Source organism: Notechis scutatus, chromosome 4 (genome assembly GCF_049901735.1).
Source record: "Notechis scutatus isolate UNSWTSFEM ecotype Mainland chromosome 4, rNotScu1.2, whole genome shotgun sequence".
Lineage (NCBI taxonomy): Eukaryota > Metazoa > Chordata > Lepidosauria > Squamata > Elapidae > Notechis > Notechis scutatus.
Window position 1 is genome coordinate 142,908,270 of NC_142012.1, and position 19,856 is coordinate 142,928,125.

Sequence of the window (19,856 nt, forward strand, 5' to 3'; positions counted from 1 at the left end):
CCCTACATGTCATAGAAGTACTACTTGCCTCCCATAGAAACTGCCCAATCCTGTCTGGCAGGTTTGGTACACTCCAGGTTCCTTTGACTAAACAATACCATATTTCCAGAATCCAGAATTCTGCCTTCTCTGTTGCAATGACTAGAGTTCACATTCATCCTGAGGTTTGAACACCTCCCATTCTACTGGGGTTTCAAAGGTCTTTGAGGATTTGGCTCTTTGGGAAAGCTGACTGAATCCCCTTTAGAGTTTTCTTTGTTTTCATTGGATTTTGTTATTCTTGGCATCTTTTAACATTTTTTAAAAATTTGTAAACCACTCAGAGTAACGGAATTGGGCAAACTAATAATAATGTTAATCAAGATTCAATCAAATCAAAGTTTATCAATATGTGGATTTTTTAAAGTGCCATACCAGAAAGCCATGGGTGGCACTTAGAAAATCTATACAGTTACAAAATTTATGTCAATCACAAAGAGCACTTTACTTAAATTGATGTATATACTATGCCAATATATATTGACATCCTAGGTTCTTGGGAAGAATTCAATATGAATAAAGATCAACTCCAGCTAAAGAACTATTAGTGGTGATTTCACATAATTTTGAATCATCATCATCATTCAACCAAAGTAAATTTGCTCTTAACTAGTTCTGCTTAGCTAGCAGAATGCAAAGGATATCCGAAAACATATTATTAAATATATTTGAATAACTAATTTATTTTAATGATATGTTTTCATTAAATATTACACATTATTTATTAAAAACAAGAGAACAGCCAGTAGAAGGCAGTAACTAATCATTATAACCAAGAAAACTGCTAAGTGTGATGGCATCTTTATTTTATTAATCTGAATCATATGATTTTTCTATTGATTTCTTCTCTGTAAATCCAGCAATTCTATTTTCTCTCCAGCAACTTTGCAACTTATAATTTCAGTTATGCAATTCAAAGGCAATTTCCAGAGTAAAGTGAAGAAAGTGTGTTGGAATCCTTAAATTTAATATAGAAACAGTTACCCTAAAAAATGAAGATTTTTAATAATCAAGAACTGTCTCATCCTGGAATCACCAAAGCAAAATGTTTTTATCAACTGAAGATTGGTAAATATTTATTGAAGTGCCACTGGCACTAACTTTACTATTCAGATCAAGTGAAATACTTGATCAGCTGACTTGTCAGTATTGCAATCCTTCTGAGATTAGTCAGTGAGAGCGAGGGTTGAATAAAGTAGACGGGGTAAAAGATGAGAGGAAAATTCTTCTACCTTCTAGTAGCTTCAACTTTGATAGCCTACTACATCTACACACCTTTACCAGAGAATGTGGAAGAACCCTGGAAGGTGTTGCTTTTGGATGCCGCCATTAGAAGCCTAAGGCATGTGGTAAGTCGAGACATTTATTTCCTGTGCTTATGCCTGAGAATGCCTGAAGATAAAAGTTGTGCTTCTAGGGAAATAAGATAATGCCGGAGAAAACAACAAGCAAGAATGAAGAACATGTAAAAGAAGTATAGAATGAAGTATATGTAAAATGAAGACTTATCATATTGAAAGCAGATACTGAATATTATTGGGGCGGGGGAGAGAGAAGGGGAAAATAGACATGGAATGTATGCATTTTTCTACTCCTTTTCTGGATATAATTATCTCATATATTAATAGTATAATAAAAACAGGAGCAACTTCTTTTCTATATTTTAGAAACTTATCCTTTTACAAAACATTTTCTTCTAGAACATTAGACTCTGAGCAGGATGCCTTTTTTATATTGGAGATATTGTATATTTCAGACACTCAAGAAAGCCAGTTTGGTCTAATGGTTAAGACACTAGGCTAAAAACCTGGAGACTGAATTGTAGACCAGTCTTAGACATGAAAGTCAGCTGTGTGATCAATTCCTGCTGTAACTAAATGGAGCAATTCTTGGATGATCAGGAATAAATCAGACAGTGCACTTGGGGGAAAATGCTAGGGGAAAAAAGAAAGAAAAATACTTCTTTCACTGCTTATCTTATGGAACTGTTTGCTGAACTGAGTAAATTCTTGCACTTTTTTTTTACCATCTCATTATTTCCAGATTGCAATGCTTAATTGGTAATGCATGAAATGTATTTTGTCTATTTTATTTTGTGCCTGCATACAGAATGGGAAGCCCTTACTTTCATTTCATTGGCCTCCACAAGTCATCTCAAATGGAGAAATGTCCCCTCCCTCATTTTTTAATTTTTTTTTATAACATATAAAAATTCAATTTCCATTAAACAGTCTGGGTACAATTGTTTTTAGGCAACCATAATCAAAGTGTTTACAATAGTGTTCATCACAATAATATTAATACTATAATAACAATAATATTTAACTCTATTTTAACTTACCCTTTTAACATTTATCCTTTTTATGTCCCCACATTTCTAACTTCTGTTTCTTTTATCTAACCATTGGTAAAATAGATGCCATATCAACAAATATTCAGTGTTGTATGAAAGGAGAGAAGGTTAGCACTCCCCTTGATAAGGATGGAAGAGGCCCTTGTGGTCTTTGCAACACGCATATGGTTAAGGCGCTGCCACTTACGTCATGGCATCTAACCAGTTTTTCCTGGCAAACAGACAACCCTGGCAAACAGACAACAAATGGTCAAAATTGGGAGCGTCCTATCAAATTCTGTACCTGTCAATAGTGGTGTCCCCCAAGGCAGTGTTCTAGGACCAACTCTCTTCATACTCTACATAAATGACCTCTGTGATCATATTAAGAGCAATTGCATTCTTTTCGCTGATGATGTAAAGCTGTTCAATACCACAGACAATACTGCTACCCTACAAAAAGATCTTGACTATGTATCAGAATGGTCAATCAAATGGCAACTTCAAATCTCAACAAATAAATGCTCTGTCTTACATATTGGCAAAAAAAATCAGAAAATAAAATACAAGCTGAATAGTCAAGATCTTGTTGATGACCCAAGCTCTGTAAAGGACCTTGGAATACTCACCTCTAATGATCTAAGTGCTAGAGCCCACTGCAACTACATAGCCAAAAAGGCATTAAGAGTTGTTAACCTAATCCTACGTAGCTTTTTCTCTGGTAATATCACACTACTAACCAGAGCATACAAAACATTTGCTAGACCAATACTCGAATACAGTTCATCAGTCTGGAACCCACATTACGTATCTGATATTAGCACAATTGAGAAAGTCCAGAAATATTTCACAAGAAGAGTTCTCCACTCCTCTACTTGTTGTAGAATACCTTATGCCACCAGACTTGAAATTCTAGAACTAGAAAACCTTGAATTACGCCGTCTTCGGTCTGATTTAAGCATGGTATATAAAATCATACATTGCAATGTCCTACCTGTCAATGAATACTTCACCTTCAACCATAACAACACAAGAGCACACAATAGATACAAACTCAAAGTTAACCGCAGCAAACTTGATTGCAGGAAATACGACTTCAGCAATAGAGTGATCAATGTCTGGAATACTCTACCCGACTCTGTAGTTTCTTCCCCAAACCCCAAAAACTTTAACCTTAGACTGTCTACTATTGACCTCACCCCTTTCCTAAGAGGTCTGTAGGGGGCGTGCATAAGCGCACCAACGTGCCTACCGTCCCTGTCCTATTGTTTCTCTTATTCTTCTTTTATTTTTCTTATATGTACCCATTTTATGTATTCACAACTATGTATACACTTATACTTATTATCTTGTAAACAATTGGCAAATAAATAAATAAATAAATAAATAAATAAATAAATAAATAAATAAATAAATAAATAAATAAAAATAAGTTTCTTCTTTGTCCTTCATAGTAAGCGTTAGCCTATCCATTTCTGCACATTCTAATATTTTCTTAATTACACTCTTATCTGTAGGGAAATCTTAACAGTCATTGCTTAATATACATTGTTTCTGCATTTCAGCTGTTCATGTCCACCAATACTGAAACGGATTAGTGTTTTTGCATGCTGCGGCATGAGCAGCCTTATTTATTTATTTATTTATTTATTTGATTTGCCAATTGTTTACAAGATAATAAGTATAAGCGTATACATAGTTGTGAATACATGAAATGGGTACATATAAGAAAAATAAAAGAATAAGAGAAACAATAGGACAGGGACGGTAGGCACGTTGGTGCGCTTTATGCACGCCCCTACAGACCTCTTAGGTAGGGGTGAGGTCAATAGTAGACAATCTAAGGTTAAAGTTTTTGGGGTTTGGGGAAGAGACTACAGAGTCGGTTAGAGTATTCCAGATGTTGACCACTCTGTTGCTGAAGTCGTATTTCCTGCAATCAAGTTTGGTGCGGTTTACTTTGAGTTTGTATCTATTGTGTGCTCTTGTGTTGTTATGGTTGAAGCTGAAGTATTCATTGACAGGTAGGACATTGCAATGTATGATTTTATATACCATGCTTAAGTCAGACCAAAGACGGCGTAATTCAAGGTTTTCTAGTTCTAGAATTTCAAGTCTGGTGGCATAAGGTATTCTACAACGAGTAGAAGAGTGGAGAACTCTTCTTGTGAAATATTTCTGGACTTTCTCAATTGTGCTAATATCAGATACGTAATAAGGGTTCCAGACTGATGAACTGTATTCGAGTATTGGTCTAGCAAATGTTTTGTATGCTCTGGTTAGTAGTGTGATATTACCAGAGAAAAAGCTACGTAGGTTTCTGTTGAGGTGTGCAAAAACCTTTGCTGGGATTGCATCTGCAGCATATCAGTTTTCAGCTGCTGGTAGGTGCCTGCAAAGGGAAAGAAAACAAATACCTTACCCTTTTCAGGAAGTGGAGTTTATTCTGACTGCTTGAGGGACAACACACAATTCTACCTGTTTGGCAAGTGCAGTTTGTAGAGTAATGTTACAAGTGTAGTCAAATAACTATTGTCGTTTCCGTCGCAGGGAAAGAAGACTCGGGAGCCAGTGACTTAGTTCAACTCTTTATTAAGTCCCGAGATCGGCTCGGGCTCCAGTAGAAAAGCGGCGGCTTTTATTCCCAGGCCGCGGCGGCCGCGGCCAATGGCACCGCTTCGAATCTCCCGCGATTAGTTTCCACCAATCGTGGGGATTCGTGGTGGGCCAATCAGTGCGGCTCGCTCAGCCAATCAAGTCGCCGTGCGCTCTGGCCAATCACGGTGCGGTGTTTGCAAGTATGTTAATGGATCGTACAGAACAACTATGTCCCATAGCAACAATACCCTCCCCTTGGTCGTACCTAGAATACTATTTGCCTTATCTAATAGTAGCAAATATAGTAATCATTAGTCCTGAAGGGCTTCTTCCACATTTCACAATTTTTCTTAGATTTCATTTCTGCTTTATGTAACTGCAAAACCTTTTCCTACATTTGTGCTTTTTTCAGACCAGGTCAGTGTTTTTTAAGTACAAGCTGAAGCCATTTTACTAGGCCAAACTACCTCTCAGGTCACCTGAAATACCTGTCATGTTTCAGGAGGTCATGATAATAAGGCATAAAAGGAAGCCAGGATAAAAACTAGAATAGAGTCATTTGGCAGACCAGGGAAGAAAAATACAATTCAAAGTAAGACTAAGTGGGAATAGAGTTAAGTAAAGCAGTTTGTGTCAAGAAATTTACACAAAGGCTTGATCTGCATCCATGGGCCAGTTTTTTGAGCAGTGTGTGTGTGTGTGTGTGTGTGTGTGTTCCAGATTTTTGACTGCATTTTTCCTCACTTCCTCACTAGTCCAACACATGAAAGCCACAGGTCATAGCATCAACTTCAATGGCACCAAAACCCTAGCCACTATAGAAAACCCCAGCCACAGAATTATCAGAGAAGCCATAGAGATTGAAAAAAGACCTGAAAGCATGAATAGAAGAGATGATTCCACCAGACTGTCAATAATTTGGAAGCCTGCACTCACAAACAAAAAAATCTCCACATCACTAGCCAGGCAAACACCTGGACACAAACAGATCCCCCCTGATACTTCCAGATCAAACACACCCCAACCAGGCACCCAGGTGAAACCTAGCTTCCTAACAAATGATATCCATCCATTTACCTGGAGCCAAGCTGCACAAAAGGCCTCCAATAAAGGAACACACTGTTGCCAGCCAATCAAGATACAAAAAGAGCCACAAAACAGACAGAAGATATTAGAAACACCAATCAAGCAGAACACAGCAAACTCCAAGACCAATAAACACAGACCAAGATTCCCAACCAATCAGGATGAAGAAAAAACCATTCTGGCACAGCAGTAGGCTAGCCCCAAATTTAAAACTGAAACAACTGTAAAAGTCTGACTCACAGACGAACACAATACAGAAGCCTGATGATGGCAGATGAGATTCTGCTGAAACGTTGCTACAACTTTAAAAGCACAACTACAATGACGTGGGAAAATACCCGAACAAAGCTGAATGCTATATATATATATATATATGTGTGTGTGTGTGTGTGTGTGTGTGTGTGTGTGTGTGTGTGTGTGTATGTATGTATGTATGTATGTATGTATGTATGTATGTATGTTGTGACTGGAAGGATTGACCCTGCTGGGAGTTTTGACTCTGATACCTCTGAAGGTTTGAGCTTGCTGTGAATGTGGAGTCTGAATTATCAGAGGACACAGATGTGAGCCAGGAGGATGAGAGATTGTCAGAGAGACAATCCTCTCCAGAACCTTCGACTTCGTTCATGCAAACAGCTGATCCACAAAATGAGCCAGAGGCTTCTAGCGAGGAGGAGGACACTGACCGATGTTGGCTTGACGCTAGAACTAGGAGAAGATTGAAACGTCAATCACAATCTGAAAGGAGGTGTCAAGCCAGACATTGATTAGAGAGACTGACACGCCCATCCAGGTGATTTAAGGAGGCGTGCTGACTCTCAATCTTTGCTTGGAAGCAAAGTGCTTCGTGGGTTCGAAAGGATACGTTTGAAGCGGCCGTTGTGATTTATGAACAATTCTGAATTGCCAGACAGATTCGGGAAGACTGCCAAGGAAAGGAAAACAGTACTGTTAACCCTTTTGAGTCTGGTTTTGTTCTTGTTTGAATATTTTGAACTCTGGAACTTTGTAGTCTCATCTCAGGTGAGACATAACATATACACACACACACACACACTGCTCAAAAAAATAAAGGGAACACAAAAATAAGACATCCTAGATCTGAATGAATTGAATATTCTTATTAAGTACTTTGTTCATTACATAGTTGAATGTGCTGACAACAAAATCACACAAAAATTATCAATGAAAATCAAATTTAGCAACCCATGGAGATCTGGATTTGGAGTTACACTCAAAATTAAAGTGGAAAAAAAAAACACTGATCCAACTTTGATGTAATGTCCTTAAAAGAAGTCAAAATGAGGCTCAGTAGTGTGTGTGGCCTCCACATGCCTGTATGACCTCCCTACAACGCCTGAGCATGCTCCTGATGAGGTGGCGGATGGTCTCCTGAGGGATCTCCTCCCACACTGGACTAAAGCATCCCCCAACTCATGGACAGTCTGTGGTGCAATGTGGTGTTGGTGGATGGAGCGAGACATGATGTCCCAGATGTGCTCAATTGGATTCAGGTCTGGGGAATGGGTGGGCCAGTCCATAGCATCAATGCCTTCGTCTTGCAGGAATTGCTGACACACTCCAGCCACATGAGGTCCCAGGGCCAATCGCACCAGCATATGGTCTCACAAGGGGTCTGAGGATCTCATCTCAGTACCTAATGGCAGTCAGGTTACCTCTGGCGAGCACATGGAGGGCTGTGCAGCCCCCAAAAGAAATGCCACCCCACACCATTACCGACCCACTGCCAAACCGGTCATGCTGGAGGATATTGCAGGCAGCAGAACGTTCTCCACGGTGTCTCCAGACCCTGTCACGTCTGTCACATGTTCTCAGTGTGAATGTGCTTTCATCTGTGAAGAGCATGGGGCGCCAGTGGCAAATTTGGCAATCTTGGTGTTCTCTGGCAAATGCCAAACATCCTGCATGGTTTTGGGCTGTAAGCACAACCCCCACCTGTGGACATCGGGCCCTCATACCACCCTCATGGAGTCTGTTTCTGACCGTTTGAGCAGCCACAGGCACATTTGTGGCCCGCTGGAGGTCATTTTGCAGGGCTCTGGCAGTGCTCCTCCTGTCTCTTCTTGCACAAAGGCGGAGGTAGTGGTTCTGATGCTGGGTTGTTGCCCTCCTACAGCCTCCTCCACGTCTCCTGATGTACTGGCCTGTCTCCTGGTAGCGCCTCCATGCTCTGGACACTATGCTGACAGACACAGCAAACCTTCTTGCCACAGCTCGCATTGATGTGCCATCCTGGATGAACTGCACTACCTGAGCCACTTGTGTGTGTGGTAGACTCCGTCTCATGCTACCACTAGAGTGAAAGCACCACCAGCATTCAAAAGTGACCAAACCATCAGCCAGAAAGCATAGGGACTGAGAAGTGGTCTGTGGTCACCACCTGCAGAACTACTCCTTTATTGGGGATGTCTTGCTAACTGCCTATGCTTTCCATCTGTTGTCTATTACATTTGCACAACAGCATGTGAAATTGATTGTCAATCAGTGTTGCTACCTAAGTGGACAGTTTGATTTCACAGAAGTGTGATTGACTTGGAGTTACATTGTGTTGTTTAAGTGTTCCCTTTATTTTTTTGAGCAGCATATATGGTATTCAGCTTTGTTCGGGTATTTTCCCACGTCATTATAGTTGTGCTTTTAAAGTTGTAGCAACGTTTCAGCAGAATCTTATCTACCATCATCAGGCTTCTGTATAGTGTTTGTCTGTGAGTCAGACTTTCACAGCCGTTTCTGTTTTAAATTTGGTGCTAGCCTACTGCTGTGCCAGAATGGTTCTTTCTTCATCCTGATTGGTTGGGAGTCTTGGTCTGTGTTTATTGGTCTTGGAGTTTGCTGTGTTCTGCTTGATTGGTGTTTCTAATATCTGTTTTGTAATGTCTGTTTTGTAGCTTTTTTTTTTTTTTTTTGTCTTGATTGGCTGGCAACATTGTGTTTCCTGTATTGGAGGTTTTTAGTGCGGCTTGGCTCCGAGTAAACAGATGGTTATCATTTATTAGGAAGCTAGGTTTCATCTGGGTGCCTGGTTGGGGTTTGTTTGAGCTGGAGGTATCGGGGGTCTGTTTGTGCCCAGGTGTTTGCCTGGCTTGTGGTGTGGAGATTTGTTTGTTTGTGAGTGTAGGCTTTATTATTTTATTACTTCCCTGTTTTCTCTCTCTCTTGCTTGCTATTTCTAGTATCTGCAGGTACCTGAAATGATGGGCTCCATTGCCATGAATTCCCTTCAAAATCTCCTTGGAGTATCTCATGGTGTCCTTTCCAGGCCAACAGATACTGTTCTTTCTTTGAAGCAAAAATAATTCTTTTTCTTGCATGATACTTTTCTCCAAAGCTTTTGTGGATATTTTCTTCCGTCACATCTGGTGTCTGGTGCATCAGTGGTGAGATTCAGCAAATTCTGCACCAGTTCAGGAGAATCAGTTGGTAACTTCCTGAGAAGTTTGGTGAACTGGTTGTTGGAAGAAATCATGAGGGCAGAGAACCAGTTGTTAAATTATTTGAATCCCACCACTGTGGTGTATATCAGTCTTTTTCAGTATATTTACTGAATGGGTGCTAGATTATCTCATGAACTGTCTTCTGGTCCTTGTTGATTCCAATCAGGTGCTTTCTTGTTGTTCCCTGAGCCCCTTCTGATGGATCGCCTGTTTGGCTCCTAGCAATTGCTGGCCAGATGATGGCCAAACACTGGTTTATGGAAAAAGAAATGGAGTTTATAGTATTATGAAGCCCTTGCTTACCACAAGGATGTTAACATTTCTTTCGCTTTGCAGGCCACAATTGTTGAGAAGTTGGATCTTGCACACTATATGGATGTTATAAATCTGCACACAATTGCTGAATATACGGCACCTACATCTGATGAAAAAGTTATTGTAACAGAAACAAACTTTAGCCATGTTCCAGTACGTCTTTACATTCCTATAAAGAAGTCAAATGTCTTGAAAAGAGCAGTGATTTTTATCCATGGAGGTGGATGGTGTATAGGATCAGCAAGTAAGCATAAGTATTTTATTCCACTAATGTGGAATATTTGACTAATGTCTAAAATAAAAAATGTATCTATTTATTCTGATGTCCCAGGGACATCAGTGTTCATTGAGGTATAATAGAAATATCCAACCTTCTTGAGTCAGTGGTTAATTAATTAATTTTTAAAAAAAACATCCTGATGATTCTTCCAAAATGAATCACATAGAAGGTACAAGATTTACAATTGTCAAAAGGTAAATTGAAGAGGTTGGTCCTCCCAACCTCTCTAGCTCTTGCCAGTTTATCTGCTTGCCAATTTTAATTTACAATGTAATTTGAGAGAAGGGGGAAATAAAGTACTAACTTGCTGCCATCCCATTATTTTAATTTCCTAGAGATATTTATGGGATGTAACAACAAGCAGCATTCTCAAACATAAAGGAGGCTGTTACCTTGTTGTAGCATGTTAATTTTTCCATTAGAAAAAAACAAAAAAATCCCACTCCTTTCAAATCAGATAGAACACTGAGCTTCACAAAGATAAAGGAAGATATCCCCAGGCACACTAAAACTGTGCTTAATCAATGAAAAAGTATTCCTACTCCAATGTAAAGATGGGAATGTTAAAAACCCATTTAAAAAGATCTTCACATCCTGTTGACTACTTGCTTCTTTACTTTGATAGTTTTTCTTGGCAGCCTCAGCAGGAGGAGTGTCATTCCAAGGAATCACTGAATGTTAAAAGATTAGAACCATTTATCTCTGCCATGCAATTTTATGGTGCTCCCAAAATTAATTTCCACTCCCAGAATTGCTCAGCCAGTAGAATTTGGGGAATTGGCACCCACAAATCTTGAAGTTGCCAAGATTGGGAAACATTGGATTAGAGGTTCATGGAAAACTTTCAGAAAGTCCCTTCCAAAAGAAACACAAAACAGCTCCTTAGAACTGTGTAGGCTTAGGACTTCAGATCTCCCATGAACATGAGGCAGGAATATTTTTGCTATTCATAAAAGGAGCTTGATGTTTCTTAGTTTTCTAGGGTGACATGCTAGGCTCACTTTTCTGCTAGTCTACTAAAGCCCTTGTTCCATATTGGTTTTGAAGCATGTACTGTGTATTGGTATTGCAAGAGTAATAAAACATGCTTTGCCACTTATTTTTCACAGCCATGAAATCCTATGACCTTTTATCAAGATGGACGTCAGAAAGACTAAGTGCTGTTGTGGTGTCAGTTGAGTAAGAATAGTGTTTGAAGTATACATTTTTGTTCATTAATATTTTCCTAATCTTTTTCTACAAACAAAAAAAATAATGATTAGTAATAGCACAAACTGGCATGAAGCCCCATTTATATTGTTATTGATTTCTAAATTATACTTCCTTGGATATGCTTTGCTCTAAGTATTGTTTCATATTTATAAAGGATAATTAATGTAGTTTTACATTTACTGTCTTTTATCTTTTTACAAAGAGTAAACAAACAGAATATGATTGGAAGATGGTACAAAATACTTAAATACATAAAGTGAAATGCACAAATAATTTCAACAGACTAAAATCACCATTTCACCATATAAAAATATAACTATCCCAATTGTCAGCCTTTTGTGGTAATTCAACAAGAAACCAACACTATGAGTAGTAACACTACCTTTATTGCAAGGTTATAGTAGCATAAACTTGCATTTTGCCCATTGTTGCCTTTACTTTCAAAGGAACCAGGATGGTCCTTTCTGAGATGCTTTCCACATCCCATCCCTTCTCTCTTATCTCTTATCTGTGGGCTGTGGTTCTTCTTTCTCTTTCTTAAGGGTATTTCCACAGATTATTACATCAATCTTGCTTAGCAGCTCCTTTAAAAAAAAGCTAATGGTATTTTTCAAAGTTAAAGATTATTCTCTCAGATTATTCCATATAATTTATAGCTTCCATTAAGCATAACTTCCTATGAAGCTATTGATAAAACAGACCAGATTAGAGTTAGTCAGTAAAAGGGAAAGAAATTTTATTGATCATTTAGCACACAAATAAGTCAGGAGTTCAAAAAAAAATAAAAATGAAGCGATTTCTATATTGAAGGAAATCACCTTTTAAAAACTAATATCAATAGTATAAATCTAGTGATAAATTAATTTTGTTTTACCAACACAGGAAATTTATCTATTTTTTGTCATTGTCTTTTTTTAATCAATTCCAAAAAGTTATAGACTAGCTCCAAAATATCGATTCCCAGTTGCATTTGAAGATGTGTACTCGGTAGCAAAATACTTTCTACAAAGCAGCATTCTGGAGAAATATACTGTAGACCCAAGCCGTATCGGCATTGCAGGAGACAGTGCAGGAGGTAACTTAGCTGCAGCTGTAACCCAGCAGGTAAGAATTACCCATTTGAAAGTAATAAATCCAAAATGGAATTATACATGTCATTAACCTCTGTTATCTGAAGCTATCCAGATACTAGGTACCTTGGGGCTTTTCACGCTGGATACCTAAGATTAGGAAGCCACAATTTTCAGTTACCCCAAAAGATTCAGGGTCTTCTAAGGAGTCCAAAATGGAGGATCATAGAATTATGCATGTTAATTTAACCCCAACTGTCTGAAATTATCATGTAACCTAATACCTTGGGATATAAATAAGAACTAACTGCAGCAATTAACAATCAGGGCAACTGCTGGGACTTTTCACATTAGAAGGGTAAAGAAAGTCCTAGATTTTTAGTTTGTTGATTGCCCCAGAGCAAGAAATGGCATGCAGGCCATCTACCATGGCTGCAACGAAGCCCAATAAGAAAACTGATTCAGGAGGAAATCCACTAGATAGCACCTTGTCAATGGTTATTTCATTGTGAAAAATGTAACTTCAGCCCCATTTCAAGAATAAAGCAAGCTCAACAACACCATCAAAGTAAATTTAACATGTTCATGTGAGCTGTGAATGACATGACAAACAAACAATTCCGATTCTTACATTTTATTTGATATAGTTGCTCATTACGTGTTTGATTTATTACATTTATTCAAGCATTAAAAAGATGAAATTTCAATAAGAATTGAAATGGAAGTGACTTTGTACTTATAAAGAAGTAGGATCTGACATATATTTTATAAATTAATGCTGAGCAAAAATTTCATCTGCATATTTTTGAATTTTCTTAGGGGGAAAAAGGAGAAATTGTTATCTGCTGTTCTTTTGTTCTTTTATGTACCTTAATTATGAAGTGATTTGAGGGAGGTTGTGTCCAGGAGATTGAAATCTGGGTTTGTCTCCAGTCTTAAATCTCAAGAGAAGTACGGGTAGTCCTCAACTTACGATCACAGTTGAGCCCAAAATTTCTATTCCTAAGCAAGACAATTGTTAAATGAATTTTGCCCCATTTTATAACTTTTCTTGCCACAGTTGTCAAGTGAATCACTTCAGTTGTTAAATTAGTAACACAGTTATTAAGTGAATCTGGCTTCCCCATTGACTTTGCTTGTCAGAAGGTTGCAAAAAGTGATCACATTATCCTGACACAACAGTCATATGTGTAAAAAACAGTTATAAGTCACTTTTTTCAGTGCCATTGTAACTTTTAGCAGTCACTAAACAAACTGTTGTAAGTTGAGGACTGCCAGTATACTTTACCATGGAGCATTTCCATATTAAGAAGCTATAGAGGCCTAAATATAAAGGAAAGATGTAACTTCAGTCCCATTGTAAGAATAAAGCAAGTTCAACAACACCATCAAAGTAAATTTAACATGTTCATATAAGCAGTGAGTGACATAAGACAAACCAACAAAAATTTATCAAGAGGAAATAATTTTGGGGGAATAAGAAGACACTTTTTGGGACAATATTTGTATACCGAGTCGGACATGACTTGTACTTTACAAGGATGAGAGTTTTAATTGATTGCTAAATTACCCAGCCTATTTTGACTATGAAAAAGAACTGAAAAAGAATCAGATAACTCCTAAAACATCTAAACTCCACAGAGTAATAATAAAGAATATTTAAATTATAGTCATTGATGAATAATATTGGAACATACTGAAGTTCTCAAGATATGTTTGAATAGCAAGTGTAATAAAATATCTTCTAGTATTTTATTTGCAATTTTATTGCAAAGTCATTGCTGTAGAAAATTGGCAGATTACAAATACTGTGAAAAACATATCAGTAATGGTTTTGAATAAAAGAGATAGAAAATGTATAAGCTTTGACATTTTAATGACTGCTTTGCTTACGTTATGAAATATGAAACATATTAAGTAGTCCATCTTTCATAGGAAAAATATTTCTAATAAATACTTTTCTTTTCTAGCTTCTAGATGACCCTGACGTCAACGCTAAATTCAAGGTTCAAGCTTTATTATACCCTGGTCTTCAAATTATTGATGTGGAATTGCCATCCTATCAAGATAATAAAAACATGCCAATTCTGCCAAAAGCCTTAATAATCAGATTCTTCAGTGAATATATTAAAACAGATGACTCTTTTCTCAAAGCTTTAGAGACCAACCAACATGTTCCTGTAGAGTACAACCATTTGTTTACATTTGTAAACTGGAGTAACTGGCTACCTGAAAGATTTAAAAAAGGTCATGTTTATACTGACCCATCACATAGAAATTCCAAAATTGGGCTCAAATATCAAGATTTTGTGGATCCAAGGGTAGCACCACTTTTAGTTGAGGACATCAAGCTTCGGGGCTTACCACTTACATATATCCTCACTTGTCAATATGATATCTTGAGGGATGATGGAATCATTTATGCTTCCCGTCTTAGGGAAGCAGGAGTTCAAGTAGCACATGAACATGCTGACAATGCTTTTCACGGTAGCATGACATTTCTTTCAGGTCCTTTTGCCTTAAATACAGGACACAGAATGGCTAACAACTACATTGAGTGGCTAAATAAGAATCTCTGAAAACACACATATACCACCAGAAAATGTTGCCTTGGATTCATTCAATTTATAATATTTTTTTCAGGGTCATTATCCTTTTGGTCTATAAATTTGACACTGTAATTCTGCAGTTATTATACTTAATATAGAATCACTTGATTCCTGCTGTTTGAATAAGCATGAGAAGCTTGGTAGAATATGTGGTGAACTTGTATAACCATTAAATGATTCATAATTTAAAATGAAAATAAAGCTTTTGACAATTTCATGTGTGAAATTATAGGCTTGTGTCTTGATGTTATTCAGGATTGCTTTAAAAGTCATGATTTATTTCTATAGTCTTTTGGCATCAGCAAAATGTGTTCCACTGGGCTTTTTAAGATAACCAGTGTGAACATCTGGCTCAGAGATGGTATTCAGCAGCTTCTGACCAATTCTGGAGAACCAGTAGCAGAAATTTTGAGTAGTTCAGAGAACCAGCAAATACCACCTCTGACTAGAGATTTTACAGCATCCTTCCCCTGTCACGCCCAGCAAGCCATACCACAGAATCGTTAGTAAAAAAAATTGAATCCCACCACTGATTTGGTTGTACCACAATTGTAAGCTCTTGTGTAGCATTTTATGAATAAAACCTCTTTTTGATTGGATTTTGTTGGATGGTGTCAAAGGAAATGGGTGTGATAGTGCCCATAAATTTATCTGGGATTCAAGTTGGCTTGTTGATTCTGAAAAAATGACAAAAATGTTCTATGAGATATATTATGCCACCAATGTATGTATTCTATACTAGTCCCTATGGTGAGCTGTTGGATCAGTTAGGTAGATGTATTCCTGAGGAGCCTTCCTTAAATCCAGCTTATTTAATAATCTCCAATTTTCTCTTTTTAGGGGAGACAATCTGTTTCTGACTTGGGAAAGTGATGCATTTTTTTTAAACCATATCCAATTAGATTGACCCAGACTCAAGAGAGACACAACAGCTCTGGTCTTTGGATGTGTAAGACTTACAAATATATGTGTAATTGCTTCCTATTACCTCTATTCCATATTCTTATCTACTGCTATTGTTTCTATATTATTACCATGTATTATTCTATATTATTACAATTATATCTATACAGTTTCTACTTCTATTACCTCTATACTATTACTATTACAATTGTCTCTGCACTTTATTACTATTACTTCTGTACTATTCACTGTTACTAATGCATAGCAATGTTTTCCTCTTACAGAACCTGTTCTCTGTCTTAATTTCTCTGTGGTTTTTTCTTCTTCTCTGTTGTTACTGCTAACAAGTATGTTGTTACTGCTGGCACCTTGCCAAGTTGTGCTTTTTCTTGCTGGATCTCTATACTTTTGTTTGTTTGCTCCACTCCCTCTGAAGGAAAATTTCACGTCTTTTTGCTGCTGCACTTCTCTGTTCAATGATGTCTTTAGAAATTCAAAAAGTTGCACAGCATCTCATCTTTTCTCCTCCTACACCTTTCAAGGTTGTTGTTTAATCAGCAACTCTGTTGTGCTGACAATAGGCAAAAAAACTCAAATGGGAAGGAAAGGTGTCACAAATGCTTTCAGTTTTCTTAAGTATGCTCTTCCACAGCATGAAATGGAAATTACATTGGTTGTCCTATTAGATGACTTTTATGAGACCTGGACCTGGAACAGTTCATGTCTCCCAATGCATTGGGGCTTCTTAGTAGCTTTTGATACTATCAAGCTCCATATTGTTTTGAAATGCCATTGAAGGTTAGGAATGAAATTTCATAATACAGTGGTTCTGCTTATTACTAAGTGAGTGAAAAACAACTATAATAATAGGAAAAAGAGCCATCTATAGCCATGATGGTGAACCTATGGCATGCGTGCCATAGGTGGCACACAGAGCCATTTGTGATCCCCAGCCAAACTTCTCTGCACTGCACATGTGTGCACCTCCCAACTGACTTTGGCCCATTTGAGGCTGTTTTCGCCCTCCCGGAGGCTCGAGGAAAGCCTCTGCAGTCTCAGAAAGCTGAAAAACAGGCCTTCCAGAAATACCAGAAGTGCTGAAATGCGCCCATTTTCAACCTCCTGAGGCTCCTGAGGCTTGAGCCTCCAGGAGGACAAAAAGGGCCTACTGCGGGCTCCAGAGACCCCCCAGAGGCTGAAAACAGGCACTTCTGGTATTTCCAGAAGGCCCATTTTTTGGCCTCCTGAGGCTACAGAAGCTTCCCTCAAGCTTCCGGGAGGGTGAAAAAATGGCCTCAAACGGGCTGTAAATCAATTGGGAGACCCGCGCATGCACAGTGCAGATAACTGGACAGGGCAAGGTTGTTGGGCACGCATGTATGGGGGGGCAGGGCGCATTGCATTGTGGATGCTGGCATGCACACACTTTTAGCACACACACACACACACACACACACACACACACACACACACACACAAAGGTTCACCATCACTGATCTATAGTAATTTCCTTATAAAGGTCTTCAGGGATTATGTCCCTGGTTTTTAATATCTATCTTACTTTACATCACAGCCTATTGGATATCAACAAAGCTTATTTTAATATTTCAGGTGTGATTTTCAAAACATGGAATCATTTCTATCACCCTAACAGGTCTACATCTATATGATTTTTAGCTTACAAGAAAACCCTGGATGAATATCAGACCAAATGATATTATCCAACCTATTTGACATTCTACACAAATCTATATTAAGATTTTTTTTCAATCTCTTTGTAATATTTTCTTTTTGCAACTGATTCCTGGTATGTAAGCACTAATGTATGGAATTTGAACATGATAGAAAACCAACACTGGATGTTATAATGATACAGTTTTGCTTCTATGCTATGATTAGTTTTATTAAAGCTTTTCATATTTTTCATATTACTTAGAGGATTGGTGAACGTTTGTAATGAGTAAGCTTAAACATATTTAAAAAGAAAATATTCAGTCACATCCCACTACCACCATCATCATATTCCCCCATACACCCATTTTATTGTTTATATCACAGTAGTGAATCTGTTCCAGAATAAGGGCCATACTCCTCCACCAAGACCATATTCTAATAATTACAAAAGTTTCTTTATTTTCTTAGTCTCTTCATATTTTTTTTCTCTTTACATACATATATTTTCCTGCCTCTTTTTAAATTAATAGTAGTAAAACAGTTATATCAGAGGTGGCATTCAACAGGTTCTGACCAGTACTGGAAAACCGGTAGTGGAAATTTTTGAGTAGTTCAGAGAACCGGCAAATAGCACCTCTGACTGGCCCTGCCCCCATCTATTCTCTCCCTCCCAAGTCTCAGCTGATTGGCTGGGTCTTCTTTTGTTGACCTGCACAAGAGAATGGAGCTGGAAAGCAGGTTAGTGGGATAAGCATTTTTGCAGTTTATTTCCCCTGGAGTGGGGTGGGAATGGAGATTTTACAATATCTTTCCCCTGCATGTCCACTAAGTCACACCCACCAAGCCAAGCCACACCCACCAAGCCATACCTACAGAACCGGTAGTAAAAAAAAATTGAATCCCACCACTGAGTTACATCAGAAAGAAAAGGAGAACAGGATGAGAAAAGACATTTAACAATTTGCAAGCAGAGTTGCTTAGTCCCTTAAACTGACTTCAGTGCAAATAACTCATAATCAGACATGATGGGAAAGTGCCACAAGAAGAAACAGAGTGATGTATTCACAGCCAGACACAGTGACCCAACTCTGAACGAGTGACTTGTGAGAAAAGTAATGCTTTTTCTCTTCTGCTTCAGGGTGTGACAAGTTTCAGCATGAGCTCTATTTCATATCCATTAAAGGTGCTGCAGTATCAGGTGTCATAGTGAAGTAGGCAATATCACTGAATTACATGGCTTATCATGTCTGACTATCATTTGACACCACTGACAGACATCAAGATAGTGGAGCAAGCACACAATCCATCAATTTGGAAAAGAAAAAGAACAAGGCAAACAAATAAAAGCCTATTTTCATATGCCCCCATATGGCTAAAACCCAGGAAAATGTTTTAGCATTGATTTTTTTTTCCTACTCAGTTAAGCAATACTTTTTTCAAGAAATAATTCGCCGTAGTGGCATCCGAAAGATTTCTTTAGGAAATTATCTCAAAGGATAATGTTTCTGCAGAGAGAAAAATCTTGTTTGCTCAAGAATTGTTTGCCCAAAAGGAATACTGTATAATTTCTTTTGAGAAAAGGAAATTATAATGTGCAATGGGGGAAGGATTTTTTTAAAAAATGATGTACCTATAGGACACTGTTTGTGTGTTTGGCAATATGATTATAATTAAGACATATAGTGCAGTTGCAAAATGGCTTGTTCTAATTGTTTGTATTCCCTAATGTTTGTATTCTCTGAGATTACATATATTGTGTAACATCTGTCCAATTAAGTCAGGATACCATTGTAACAATACACACAATAAACACAGATCCATAGAGAACAACTGCAAGGTGTATTAGGAATAGTCAAGAAGTATGGTATTATCATGTAAAGAATAAAAATAAAAGTAAATATTGACAGTGAAGTTAACATGCCTTCAAATAAAGCTCAGCTCGTCTTAGTTATATTCATGCAGTTTGCCTGAGAATGTAAACAGCAGATCATTGGTGTGAATGATCTGTTGTCCCATTTTAGTAAAGTCTGCAGGGGAGAATTGAAGAAAGGGGTACCAACTGTACCACTTTGGATCCCTATAAATCTAGTGCAATCAATCATTTTTATGAAGCTAACAAGGCAGTCTGCATTAGAAATGCTACTGAAAATGGAACTGTCAAAAGATGAAGGTGATTGTACATCATATGCTGCCTCCTGAGAATGTTCACTGTAGAGATAACTCTCATAATGAATCAAATACTCATCCATGACCCTTCTGTGTATTCTAAGGAATTTCTTTCCT

At 37.8% G+C, this 19,856-nt stretch overlaps 1 protein-coding gene and 1 non-coding gene across 2 annotated transcripts; both read left to right on the forward strand.

Annotated features, from left to right (window-relative positions):
- The first annotated feature begins 801 nt into the window (after positions 1-801).
- AADAC (arylacetamide deacetylase) lies at positions 802-15,221 on the forward strand. Its single transcript, XM_026665132.2, has 5 exons — positions 802-1,388; positions 9,847-10,069; positions 11,215-11,284; positions 12,250-12,421; positions 14,358-15,221. Exons 1-5 carry the CDS (start codon positions 1,251-1,253, stop codon positions 14,964-14,966), a joined length of 1,212 nt encoding a protein of 403 aa, XP_026520917.1. The 5' UTR covers positions 802-1,250; the 3' UTR covers positions 14,967-15,221.
- On the forward strand, positions 2,478-2,605 carry LOC113414088 (U6atac minor spliceosomal RNA). The gene has a single exon (XR_003371136.1). It is a non-coding gene; the product is annotated as a U6atac minor spliceosomal RNA (small nuclear RNA).
- Positions 15,222-19,856: the final 4,635 nt, after the last annotated feature.